The sequence below is a fragment of the Cyprinodon tularosa genome, unplaced genomic scaffold (genome assembly GCF_016077235.1).
Source record: "Cyprinodon tularosa strain WSP-4 unplaced genomic scaffold, ASM1607723v1 ctg1727, whole genome shotgun sequence".
Classification (NCBI taxonomy): Eukaryota; Metazoa; Chordata; class Actinopteri; order Cyprinodontiformes; family Cyprinodontidae; genus Cyprinodon; species Cyprinodon tularosa.
In genome coordinates this window covers 14,019-27,846 of record NW_024038556.1, presented here as the reverse complement: position 1 = coordinate 27,846, position 13,828 = coordinate 14,019, and the positions used below count along the sequence as shown (strand labels likewise).

At 37.5% G+C, this 13,828-nt stretch overlaps 1 protein-coding gene across 1 annotated transcript; it reads right to left on the bottom strand.

The window, feature by feature from the left end:
• Nucleotides 1–1,624: 1,624 nt before the first annotated feature.
• On the bottom strand, nt 1,625–12,413 carry LOC119781224 (voltage-dependent T-type calcium channel subunit alpha-1I-like; the record flags this gene model as incomplete). Its single annotated transcript, XM_038281619.1, has 5 exons — nt 12,337–12,413; nt 12,004–12,125; nt 11,078–11,527; nt 4,939–5,079; nt 1,625–1,759 (listed from the first exon to the last, which is right to left on the bottom strand). Coding segments are annotated over exons 1-5 (903 nt in total), but the record flags the coding sequence as incomplete, so codon positions are not given.
• Nucleotides 12,414–13,828: the final 1,415 nt, after the last annotated feature.

Sequence of the window (13,828 nt, the reverse complement as noted above, 5' to 3'; positions counted from 1 at the left end):
TCGTTTGTTCAGCAGCTGTTCCTCCCATTCAAAAAAGCCTGAGAGCTAAGGAACGATAGTGCTGCGCTCTTCTCTCTGTCACTGACAGGCTCGTTAAGCGTTGTCAAGGTAACCAGGCTTCAAAGAGATTTTACCTCTGCTGTTTTAAACAGCACATATTAATCTAATGGAGGGTGAAAGCACTGATTTAACATTGGGAAATGGATACTATATGACTGCTGTCCATGACACTTCCCTTGCCACTCAACACTGATAGACTTTCAAAATAAGACTCCAGGGACCCTACAAAATAAAAGCCTCTATATTTTTTACATATATTTATTGCCCTATATGGCTCAACATTATGACCCAAACTCAACCCCATTTTAGAGAATAGACTCTAGGAGACTGTTTAAAACACACCCTATGGCAAATTTCAAAATAAAAGCCTCCCATTTCATCTTCATCTACTGCCCTAATAACATGGAAAAAAGAGTGATTTAACAATTGGAAAGTCATCAACTATCATTGCTGGGTCTGAACATTTTCTCTAAACACAACTCTGTTGGACTTTCAAAATAAGACTCCAGGGACCCTACAAAATAAAAGCCTCTAGATTATACTAATGCAGTAATTGATGCAAATGGCTCAACATTATGACCCAAACATTTCCAGGTTGTTTTTATTAGACTCTAGTGACCTTTTCAAAACACACACCAGAGCAAATTTCACAATAAAAGTCTCCCATTTACTCTGTAATACAGCAGCTATTCACCTAATAACATGGAAAACCAGTGATTTAACATTTGGAAATGGATTCTATATCACTGCTGGGCATGACCCATCTTTTGATGCACATCCATGATAGACTTTCAAAATAACACTACAGGGACTCTACAGAATAAAAGCCTCTTCCTTATACACACTCAATACATTCTGGCATATTGCTCATAGCCATTTGTAATTTTATCACTGCAATGGCTCTGAGCATGCGGGCGGAGCCCGCCATTGGTGATTTCATCACTGCAATGGCTCTTAGAAGGCGGGCGAAGCCCGCCAATGGTGATTTCATCACTGCAATGGCTCTTAGCAGGCGGGCAGAGCCCGCCATTGGTGATTTTTTTCATCGCTGCAAGGGCTCCTAGCAGGCGGGCGGAGCCCGCCAACTGCGCTTTACCCACTGCGGTTCAATATGGACAACCCATATTACCCTTGTGCATCATATGCTGTGCACGTCTATTTCCCAGATTTCAGCACAAGTGGCACACAGCTCTCTTTGCCCATGACCTAGCCCTCTTTCCTTCCCTCAGCAGCCCTCAAAGGCGTAAGCAGTTGGTCTGGGCAGCCCCAACGTCACTTGCCAGGGCCGTACTGGCACAGTTACCCAGACGGGCAGTAGGTGGCCCCCCTCAAAATTTCTTTAGAAATTTTCTAGTTTTTAATTACTTTCTCTAATAAGCATATAACAACAGCTTTCAAAGCATCAAATTGTTTAAAAAATAAAGCATACAATTTTTATTTAATTTAATAGCTTGTTGATGCTGAGCAGAAGAGAAATTGATGTAAGCAGTGTAAAGCAACACAAGTGTGACAAGTGAATTGCAAAGTCCTTGTTAAGCATGAGTGAGTGAGTCAGGATACACACCTGACTCTCTGTGACAAGCAGCTGGTAGCTGCTGTGTTCATCCAGGCTAAGGTCATCAGGTAACACTGGAGATGAGGATTTGTCTGACAGCTGTTCTGACATCAGTGATGCCGCTTCCACCTCTGCCAATCGGATCTGCATCACAAAATGCGCAAGTCAGTTACGTTGGAGCAAAAATCAGCAAACAAAATGTAAATATATTAGCTATAAATCAGGCTTAGGGTGAATAATATTTTAAACCTTGTTTGGAATTGCATTTTATAAATACATGTATGACATTCAACATTTTGCAACAAAAACCAGATAAGAGTTTTGTTTTTGACATACTTATAAATGTATTCTAAGGCAATATATTGTTAGTTTTACTTTTAACCAACTCCTGAATCTAACAGTAGGATGGCGTTTGGAATGATTTTAGTCCTGATCAAATTAAAAGCACAAAATATCAGATTCATCTCTCAGTAGCACACTATATTACACTATCGGTGTTGCAGTTTACAGTGATTAAACATATTTACAGTCTGAAAACATGTTTTGTGGTCTGATGTGTCTCCATTCAGATGCTTTGTACATAATTTGCTGTAAACAACATGAAAGTATGGTTTATCGGCTTATGCTGATAATAGATGATGTTAGGGATATTATTTTTATAATTTTGGCCCAGTTTGAACATCTTAAAGTAACAGCCACCATGACTATTTTTGCTGAGCATTCCAAATCTTGTATAGCCATAGTCAAACTGACTTCTAAAAAATGGCATGTTAATTTTACACCAACAACATCAAATCGCCATATATTTATCCATTACAGCATTTGGGTTGTAACAGCACAGAAGATTTTGATCATATATGAGCAGCCTATAAATATGCAGCAACATTGTGAGAACATAATGTCAGTATAACCCAAACTCTAAGAGCAATGTTTCCAACTCTTTGTTGACTAATCCCACAAAGACTTAAGGTAGTATATTTCTACTGTAAAGGGAAAGCAACATGGTACTATTGATGTATACTCAATTGAATGTCAACTGAGTGTAGAGCTTTTAAAGTATTAAAACAACACCCCTTGTCAGACTGAAAAATAGTGGTTATTATAGTGCGAAAGTAGAAATGACTGAGTTATATTAGAATTTTCAGTTATCTTACAATTAAATATATTTTGTCAGATTTAACTGTGGATCTCTCTTCAGAGAGGTTCAAGGTATCATTGCTTGATTATGAATTATAAGCTGCAAGGTCATAATTCTTCAATAGAATCCATTATGTAAGGCAAATAGACAGCAAATGTCTCTGGCCTATAAAGTGAAATAAACACATCTCCATACAAACACATAGGTAATTATGTAAATAGCACATCATGCAAGACAGATGTGTCGACAGCCGTTTCAATTGTGCTGGAACCTGTTTAGTGTAGCACATATTATCTCATGACGCAATAAGGCATCCTAAGCTTTTGACACTGAAAGGTATAAATGGACATTTGAGGAAGAGATGACTGTATTATGCATAGAAAACGTCAGACTAGTTCCACAAGCTGTTGAGATTAATCAGCTTTGAGGTATGCCCTACAGAGAGTCAACATCTCTATCATCAACAAGATTATATTTGCATTTCCAAATTTCTTTTGAAAGAATAAAAGAAAGATAAGATGAAAAAATGACAGAAACACTGCTATAAATTATGAACCCCTAAGGGATGTATAACTAATAGTGTATATTAAAAGGTAATGATATAATGTTACTGTATTGATAAGAAAAAACTTTTATTGTTTTTTGTGAAACAATGTATTGCTAAACACTATATGCTAACCTCAGAAACAGTTTCATATTTCCTAACAAGACAATAGGATGATTAATGAACACATATTGAAGAATAAACCTCAGCTCTAAAAATATTTACCATTATATTAATAGTAAATTCCAATTAATTGAACATTACATAAAAATTTATGCGTTAATTCTACTAACTACATTAGTTTCTTTTAAACCACGTGTAAGGATTATATGTCATTGAGCAGGACAGAAGGTCCTGCTCAAAGGGGAGTTTTTCCTCTCCACCTATGCTTCATGCTTGCTCATTATGGACAGGTAATGCAAATCTGTGTTTATCAAAGCTGGACATCAATCTCCCTGTTCCCGAGTGAAGCACCTAAGTGAATCTGTTGGGATCCAGAGGCTTGCCCACCAGAGGGCGCCGAGGATCCCTTCCTGATGGTTTATGCTGCTGTTGGGATCTGGGGTGCTGTCTACCTTCCTCCACCAGAGGGCGTACTGGATCTCCTGAAGCTGGAGCTGACTTCACCAGCTGCTTCTCATCTGCTCATCAGGGGACCAGTACTTAAGTGGGCTGTGGACAACACTCCAATGCCAGAGTGTTTTGCCAGTTATGGTTAGCAAGTCTGAGCCAATCTGCCTGCCTGAATCTAGACTCCCTGATAACCTGAACCTGAACCTAACTTGTTCTTGTCCTCTCTGCTTCTAGGAAGAACCTGTCAGAAATCTGATACTCAGGAAGAACTTCTCTGTTTGAAACCAGTCTGCCTGATTATTGAAGGACCCTGGAGATCAGAAACTCTGGAAGAGTTTCTCTGTTTGAAACCAGTCTGTCTGATCACGGAGGAACCCTGGAGAATCAAACCTGTCAGTCTTCAGCCTGCCGTCAGCCTCCGGACCCTCCTGGTTTCCCCCCTCTGCCACTCTGCTCAAATCTCAGAACAGTGAGAATCAGTCGTGACCAGTCCTGGACCAGATAATCCCCTGAACCAGTTCTGTATTCAAACCTGTGTGTTTAAATACATTTTTGAACTTTTTCCCTGTCTCTGGTTGTGTTCTGCATGTGGTCTAGTAACCTGATACCCATCATGACAGAATCAGCTCACACAGTCTACTGGATCTCACGAATACAGATCTTCTTGCCAAACAGCAGTCTATGGACTGAACCAGTTTCATCTATCTCCACCTCCAACACCAGTTTCAGGCCTGGTGGGGAAACATCCCTGTTCTCGTACACCTGCTTATGCATATTAAAGTAAAATTCAGCGCTAATGTTTTCTGCTGAGGTTTGAGCATCAAAGTCTTTATATAATTGTATCTGGAATAAGAGCAAATATGCTGGAGCACTTCTCCTTGGTGGAGCACGTTTGCTGTTGTCTGTACTATTTGAATCAATTTCTTTCGATGACTGCATTTGGTTTTTGCTAGCAGCATTTCGTTTGTTGTTGCACCATTTTGGTTTGCATTTGTTTTGTTGATTGTAGAGTCTTGTTAACAGCAGATACAAAATAAGGCAGATAATGTTTAGGCACACCACACTAACCTCCTGTGGGTGACTTTTGCAGTCCTTGCAGACAGGGGAAGAGCAGTAGTGGTGGAAAACTGACCCAGAGAGGTTGTCAATCATGTCTCCTTCCAATGAGTCCTTAATCAGCAGGGACACACTGTCCAGCCACTGGCTCTCCTGCAGAAACACATAAACAAACACGGCATTATCACACTGAAAATAGGAGCAAATTATTGTAGTTTCTGAAATATAATTGTTTTCATTAAAAATAATCTTAATCTTATCCACAACAGAAAGAATTAAACAGTTATTATCAGTAAAAATATCTGAAACCCAAATTAATATCAGCTAACCTTTATTAAAATACATACAAGGTTTTCCAATATCTGATCTGTGTAAGTCTTCACTCCATTCTATAACTGTTTTTTTTCTGGGGCAATCTTTGCAAAATTACATGTACTCTTTGTACCATTCTCTTTGTCATCCCTTTACTGTTTTCTTTCATTATTGCTTTCCTGTAAAACATGCCAAGTTCTGAATGGAAAGTGTTGCTCAATTAAGCACAATATGTTGTAGAAAATTTTATTTTCAGCTCCAACTGGCAGTTGCAAGACAGGCATCACTCTCTCCTACACTTATAGGCTACCTCCTTCTTGCAGGTTCAAAGCTGAAGACATGTTAACTGCATTTTTCTTGTCTTCCTTAATGACATAGTCATTTCTTATTTGTGGGTGATGGTAATTCTCATGTGGTCTGGTTACTTGGATCGTTCCTAACCCCTGAAAGTTTACAATTGTAATATTTAGTTAAAATGCAATAGTTAATCTTTTCTTCCTTGTGGACTGCTTATTTCTTCAGCAGATACCTTCTCCTCATGTTTTTTTTCAGATATCAGCAAAAAGACTGCTAAATGTTGGAAGGTGAAGAGGGCAACAGATAATACCAGGTCCTTGGCAGCAACCAAGTATTCAGTGAACATTTACAATTGCTCACATTGTGGCAGATGCACAGTGGGGGGTGAGTCAGCTTGATTGATGGATTGTGCTGGGGGTATTAGCTGTGGTATTTTGTGCCTATGACCCCGTTTGATTTACTGTTATCTGGTTCCTTACTCTATGAAGCTCCTGTATGTCCATCTTTCTTGACACATTTCTTTCTCTCATATTTAGACTATGATCCAAACTAGTTTAAGAAGTAAGATGACATAATACCGACATTTGCATTCTTTGAATAGATTTAATCATTGGATGTGTTAAGACTTATCTCTTGAATGGGAATAATCAATTACATAGAGAAGTGCTGACAAAATAGAAACGAGGCCTTCTTCAATTACATAAAATAATTCCATCTTTACAACAAACATATAATCATGAAGCAAAAGCTAAAACTATGATGGAGGATTTGTTTCTGATGGTATAATGATTGCATTGTTTTATGTTTTCAAAAAACAGTTCCAGCTGAACAAGTTTCATTTTTTACCCATTCAGGTTAGAAAATTAAACTTATTACTAAACACATAAAGTCTTTTTTTTATTTGTAATGCTGAAGATTATGGCTTACAATCCAAAATTCCCCTTCTTTAATTCAAAGGAATTAAACATTTATTTTTATAGCAGATTTCAGCAGCAAGGCAGTTTAAATTGCTTTACATCATAAAAAAACATAAGAACAAATGTGCAGTACAATCCTTTTTTCATAAAAAACACATCAGTCAGGTGCACAGTAAATCACAGTAAAACATGAGAACCTTTACATAAAGTCATGCAAATAATCAGCCAAATAAATAAGATAATCATAAGTAGATGGCATAACGTTTGACCTGGGTTTATTTGCTGGCTTACATCAATCAATCTAAGTCAGCTCTAAACAGGTGGGTTTTTAGACTTAATTTAAAAGTTTTAGTTTTGCAGTTTTCTGAGAGTTTGTTTTAGATTAAAGTCCTGAAAAACTGAAAGATGCTTCTTCATTTTTGGTTTCGGTTTTAGGGGTACAAAATAGATTGGAACCAGAGGATTTCTGGAATATTAATACAAGAATAGTAAGTATTCTGGTGCTAGATCATTCATAAATTAATAAAGGTGTTTTACAGTCTAGTATTTAAGTTACAGGCAGTGTAAATATTTTAAAACTGGAATGACGTGCTCTAAGTAAGAAAATGAGCAGCAGCTATTTGGATTAACTGCAGCTATCCTATTTTTTTTTTTAGGGGCAGACCTGTGAATAGACTATTGCAGTAATCAATACACCTGAAGATAAAAGCTTGGAAGAGCTTCTATAGGTCTTGTTCTGACATTAGTTATTTAATTTTTCAAACGTGCCTCAGGTAGTAGCAAGATGACCTTATGATTGTTTTTATGTGTCTCAGAAAGTTCAGGTCAGAGTCTAGTACTACTCTGAGAGTTGCGACCTCTTCACAGATTTTTGTAATAGCTATAGGATAATAGTATTAGTATTGCCGCTCTAAGAATTTTTCTCTGTTTTAGTAAAGTGCAATACAAGAAAGAGTTAGAATGTAAAAAGCTTGAATTAAATAAAAAAAGGTTGGCGAAGCAGTTCTCATTATTATTAATGTATTGGTGCTGCTTGTTTTTACTTTTCAAGGTCTTACAAATCGTATACTAATTTGCACCTCTGTGTGTCTACTTAGTGGGTATAAATGATCGTTTTTGGGATGTTTTCGAAAATAACAACACAAATTACTCATGCTGAAGTCATTAGTCATGGAAATTATTCAGAGAGCATGAAATATTTGACATCTTGAAGCAATAATTTTCTGGCTTACGAATGTGCTTTCTTTGAAAATAAGCCTGTCCAAACGGCACACTTTAATTTTTTTAAGCACAAATATCAATTTACAGCTGGAATCCTGCACCTTAAGTCTTTATTATGACACATGAACAACAAAAGGTGGAAATTCTGTTTTTGAGACTTAATGCTTCAAATCTAGACTTTCCTACAAATAAAACAATTTTATAAAATAAAAAAAGGCAAATACAAACTGTAGATACTAAGATGACTGCCTACAAATAAGAATAATTATTGAAAACAAATTGATATAAAAAATAAAAAAAAGGATTACAAAAAGAAGTCTTCTTTTTCAGGTTATTTTCTTTTTAATTTTGCAGAGTTAAAAATACCACTGAGCTGACAAAGACCAATAAGCACAATGAGCATGTGGGAGAGCCTGCCACCCACTTACAAGTCACTGTTTTCCCTCCAGTGAGAGGATCTATTGCTGTTTTCTCATCCCTGCCTTTTCCCCCATTGAGTCAATGTCTTTTTTCTGAAGAGCGACACAGTAATTTCTTACCAGTGAACTATGCTATGAAAGGTTACTTGAACTTGTTTGGTTCATGGAGCACAGTATTCAGCATTTTGATCATAGGATTCCTAAGATAAATCTGACTTGATTTACTGTAAATATAACAAAACCTTTCATCAAGGTTTTAAGCTTTCCAAGTTGTAAAATGTTATTTCACTATATATATAGTGCATTGTCAAAGTATTCACCCCCCTTGAATTTTTCGACCTTTTGCCACATTTCAGGCTTCAAGCATAAAGATATAAAATTGTAATTTTTTCTGAAGAATCAACAACAAACAGAACACAATCATGAATTGGAATGACATTTATTGAATATTTCAAACTTTTTTTAACAAATAAAAAAACTGAAAAGTGGGGTCCAAAAATTAAACGGCCCATTTACTTTCAGTGCATCAAACTGTCTCTCGAAGAGGATCTCTGAGTGATCCACTGATGACCAACAGTAAATGTAACCCTCGAACTTACTGGTGGACGCCAGCGGTGAGGGAAGCTGTCAAGCTGAAGAAAGAGTCCTATCAGGCTTTATTGACCTGTGGGACTCCAGAAGCGACTGATGTATACCGGCAGTCAAAGCGGCAGGTGGCTTGGCTGGTCGCTGTGGAGAAAACTTGGGCATGGGAAGAGTTCAGAGAGGCCATAGAGAAAGACTTCTGTTAGGCTTCAAATCGATTCTGGTCCACAATCCGGCGTCTCAGGAGGGGGAAGGAGTACAGTACCAACACTATTTATAGTGGGGGTGGTGTGCTGCTGACCTAGACTCAGGACATTGTATGTCGGTGGACCTCTTTAATCCCACCAACATGTCTTCAATTGAGGAAGACATGTTGGGTTGGGTTCTCTCATCTCTGTTGCTGAAGTCACTGAGGTGGTTAAAAAGCTCCTTGGTGGCAGGGCCCCAAGGGTGGATGAGATTCGCCCTGACTACCTTAAGGCTCTAGATGTTGTGGGATGGTGTTGTTTAACGCGACTCTGCAACATTGCGTGAACATCAAGGGCAGTTCCCCTGGATTGACAGACTGGTGTGGTGGTCACTCTATTTAAAAAAAAGGGGACTGGAGGGTGTGTACCAACTACAGAGGAATAACACTCCTAAGCCTCCCTGGTAAGCTCTATTCCGGGGTTCTGTAAAGAAGGGTCCATCGGATAGCTGAACCTCGGATTCAGCAGGAGCAGTGTGGTTTTCATCCTTGCTATGGAAAACTGGATCAGCCCTTCACCATCAGAAGGATCCTGGAGGGTGCATGGGAGATTGCCCAACCAGTCTATATGTGTTTTTGTGGATCTGGTGTCCCCTGGGGGTCCTGTGGGTGGTATTCCTTGAGTATGGAGTACCAGGCCCTTTAATAAGGGCTGTTAGGTCTCTGTATGATAGGTGTCAGAGCCTGGTCGCATTGCCGGCAATAAGTCAGACTTGTTTCCGGTGAGGTTTGGACTCTGCCAAGGTTGCCCTTTGTCAGCGATTCTGTTCATAATTTTTATGGACAGAATTTCTAGGCCCAGCCAAGGTGTTGAGGGGATCTGTTTTGGTGGCCTTAGGGTTGTGTCTCTGTTATTCGCAGATGATGTGTTTCTATTGGCTTCATCAGTGTGTGATCTACAGCTCTCACGTTGGGTTAAATGTGCTTTGTTATCAGATCTAGTTTGGTAACTTTAGGCTAAAAGCCTTGAGAAAATGGTGACCAGATGTCCTGATTTCCAGCAACAGTCCCCATTTTAGACAATCTGTCCATGAGTGAATCTGTCTCTGATTATTTAGTGAGCTATGATTTAGAAAGTTATGTTAAGTGTATAATTTAATTATGGTATTTTTAGGTGTCATGTTGGGCAACAGCAGTAGCTGTCATTGTAACAGAGGCAGAGGAGGAGCCTTCATTGTCATGCCCAATGGGTAGCTGTCCTGTAATATGTGTCTATTCATATTTGTTGTACAGTGTTGATCCCTGCTGAGGCAGCAATGATTTGATCAGTGACCTATAGAGTACATATTCAAAATTGGTTATTGGTTTTGATAATATATTATTATGGTTTGTAAACACTGACTTTCATGCTTCAGAGTATCTAATAAGTTTGAACATATGAGAGTTCATCTTAAAAATAAAGCAGTAAGTGAGGAGGAAAGTGCATGAGATAAGAACTAGATAAATGGAGAATGATAAGAAAGCAGTCAACTTATTAAATGTTCATTTTTTTTGCTAAATCAGCTTGTAGCTGTAACATGGCTTTTTGCTAAATGTATTGATTGTTATTTACGTTTTTTACAAATCCTGATTTCTGTTTAACAAAGAGTTTTTGTAAGTTATGGTTAACAGAAATGCTTTTAAAAGATGTCTCATTTTTTAAATTCTAACATTTGGTTCTGCAAAGTAAAGTCATAGCTAGCATTTAGATAACAGAATGCCCATAGATGTTGGTTTGAAATATAACTTTTACTGGGCTCGAAAGCATAAGCAATGGGATTTAGACTCTCGAGTGGCCTTTTAGGGGTAAAATAGTTTCCTTTCAGCTTTGTCTTCTATCATACCAAATTTCTTAAGTGTTATACTGTACTTGGGTATGGCTGGTATTGCTACAGAGCCAACAAACCCATTACCAACCAACCCACTGCCCACTATAACATCACTGCTTCGAGCCCTGCTGCCCAAACATTATAAACAACACTTTTTTTTTTTATCTGTCCATGTTTTTGATATTTGTACTGTATTTACTGATAATAGTAAAACACACTCTCGTAAAATGAAGTTAGTTTGGTTGACCCTTAAGCTAGGCTTTTCTTTATAAGTTATTATCTATGTTTAAAACTAACATTTCAACTATAGCAAACATTGCTTTGATTGCTTGAGATTTCACTTACTTGTGAAGGAGAGTAGAGCCGACATCGAGGATGAATGTGGCCATCATTAATTGAGCAACCTCCTCCTCCATCTCGCAGTGGAGCAATTACTGCACTACTTGTACAACCGACTGGTCCTCCTGTAACAGTCCCAGTTGAAGCTCCGCTAATGCCTGTCCCAGCTGCAGCCCCACCTGTAGCTCCGGCAATGGCTCCGATTCCACCCATCATGCAGCAGAGGCCCCCTTGAGCCAGCTCTAGTTCAATTTCTGCATCCATCTCTGCATCTTCCTGCGCTTCCTTGTTAGAGTCATCCAGGTGTTTCATAAGCACAGCAACAACCACATTTATCAGGACAAACTGAGCTGTGAGCACGAATGACACAAAGTACAATGGAGAGATGAACTGCAGTCCAGCATGGCAGCCATAGTCTGTGCCAGGATGTTCTGGTGGGCATTCCCTCAGAGTATCCTAGCAACAGGAAGAAAATACTTTAGAGAAAAAAATGTAGGCAAAGTAATTACACTGTATATGAAAAGTAGATTCAGAAACCTATTCGAGTATAACTGATAGCTAGGTTTAAGTACTGGAGCTTTGGTGGTTTACAAAAACAGGATTAGACTTTGTTACCAGTTTCAGGTACTGTACATTTAAAGTACTTCAATGGGTTGGAAAATTGATACTTTATGTTCTACATTATAATAAGTATAGTTAATTTACTGCTCATAAGAACATATTCAGTATTTTGGCCATCTTTTGATTTAAGTTATTTACAGTATAAAAAAGGGAGTTTTGAGTTGAAGACCATGTATTACCTTAATATAATGTAGTGTAAAAAATGAATTGTGAATGTAGGGTTTTCTTTAGAAACCTTTGTATGAGTCAATTAAAAGAATAACCAGTGGGTGTAAACAAAAATCCAGATCATTTAAGCAAAGATTTGTTACCTTCATGATGCCATTCCAGTTGTCACCTGTTGATACTTGGAAGAGAGTAAGAAAGGCCATTCCAAAGTTTTCAAATGTAGCATGGCGGCTCATTCCCTCACAAGGGTAGTCAGCATTGCACACTAAAAGGTGACATAAGGACAAAGAATTAAGTGAATTAAAACAAAGGTTGGAGTTATTTCACAAATAGTAGTTTTTATAATAATAAAAACTATATAAATAAATTATAAAACACTAAAAGCCTGTTTAGTCGGGAAAACATCACAGTACGAGAGAATAATAATAAAAAAAAAAATGTATAAACACTGTAAAAATATTAACTAAAGGACATACCAAGCTCTCCAAATAGCTCTACTCCAAGAGCAGCATATATAAAAAACAGCAACATGAATAGCAGTCCTAGGTTTCCCACCTGAAACACAAAATATATATAATGTAATAAGCAATTGTCATTGGTACACTCAATGTATTACCATTTAAGCTAAACCATACTCAGCAAATATTAGTCACTTTCAGCTTCACGCATAAGAACTTAAGTCAAGTGATTAAAAATGAGCACTGTACAGTATGTATGTTATGTGTATATATGTATAATAAATACAACACACAATATATGTATATATTGTAAGAGACTTTAAAGACAAGTATATTATGTGTTGTTTTAGTGGTTTATTTACTTATATTAAGGTCCATCAAGCTGGACACATTCAAATGCCTTTAATAAACAAAACTTCTTTACAAATAAAGTATTAAGTGTAAAAACTACACTTTATGGTGGTTCAAAATTCAAGTTTTTGAAGCTAAGCATTTTATTTAAACTGCACAATTAATTCACCATTTAGTTTATCATTCAATTGCTTAAGAATCAAAATAAGCATACTTTTTTAGGCTCAAAAGCACATTCTACCATTCTAAGCGCAAGTCTTCTATTTCAGCCATAGACAAACGTGTGTGTGAGTCAAGGCTAATCAATTAGCTTTATAGAGACAACATTGCCTGAGAATCCATCTTTATAAGGTTTCTAAGCATTTCCAAATGGGGATATGCAAAGTTAAGGGATAAGGAACCCCCCGGGGGGCAATAGCAGGCACTAGCTGCACACCATTAGCTAAATCACTTCACAGGGGAGCCAGTGGGTTGCTTCTGAATATGTACAGTCGTCACTAAAGAAAAGGATGAAAGAGAAGCGTAGCAGGAAATAATGATGGAAGCAGCACTAAAATACTGGGAGAGGAGCGTATGGAAAAGCCTCAAGCAGTCTGAGGGAAGTAAGTTAAACCCATCTGATACCTTTTGTTCCTTTGGGAAGAGAATGAAATCACAACACAGGAAAGAGTGCTGTGTTGTAAGACTGCTTAACACCAATAATGAGTTAAAGCTGGTGAGAGGCTGGATTAAATTATAAAAATAAACAGCTGCTATCTGTAGCTAACACACCTACACAAATCAAATGCATCTCTAAGCATACTTTTTTTATTGTATAGATATAATAGTCTAAAAATAAGACAAATTCTTACATTTATAATGGGAACATAATTTCTCTCATCAAGCAACTGAAAATATGCTAAGTTGAGACAGTTTTTTGTTGTTGTTTATCATCAGAACTGTATTCACAAAGCTATATTTGTCTTTGTGTCAGTATAAAGAATTTGTTTTGCAATATATTTATATTCAGCAGAACCTCTGTCATAAAATTTTTTTCTTTAGCGTCACAAATAATCAACTACAGTCTAGGGCAGGGGTCGGGAACGTATGGCTCGCGAGCCACTTGTGGCTCTTTTGATGATATCATCTGGCTCGCAGACAAAACAAAATATTTAATTTG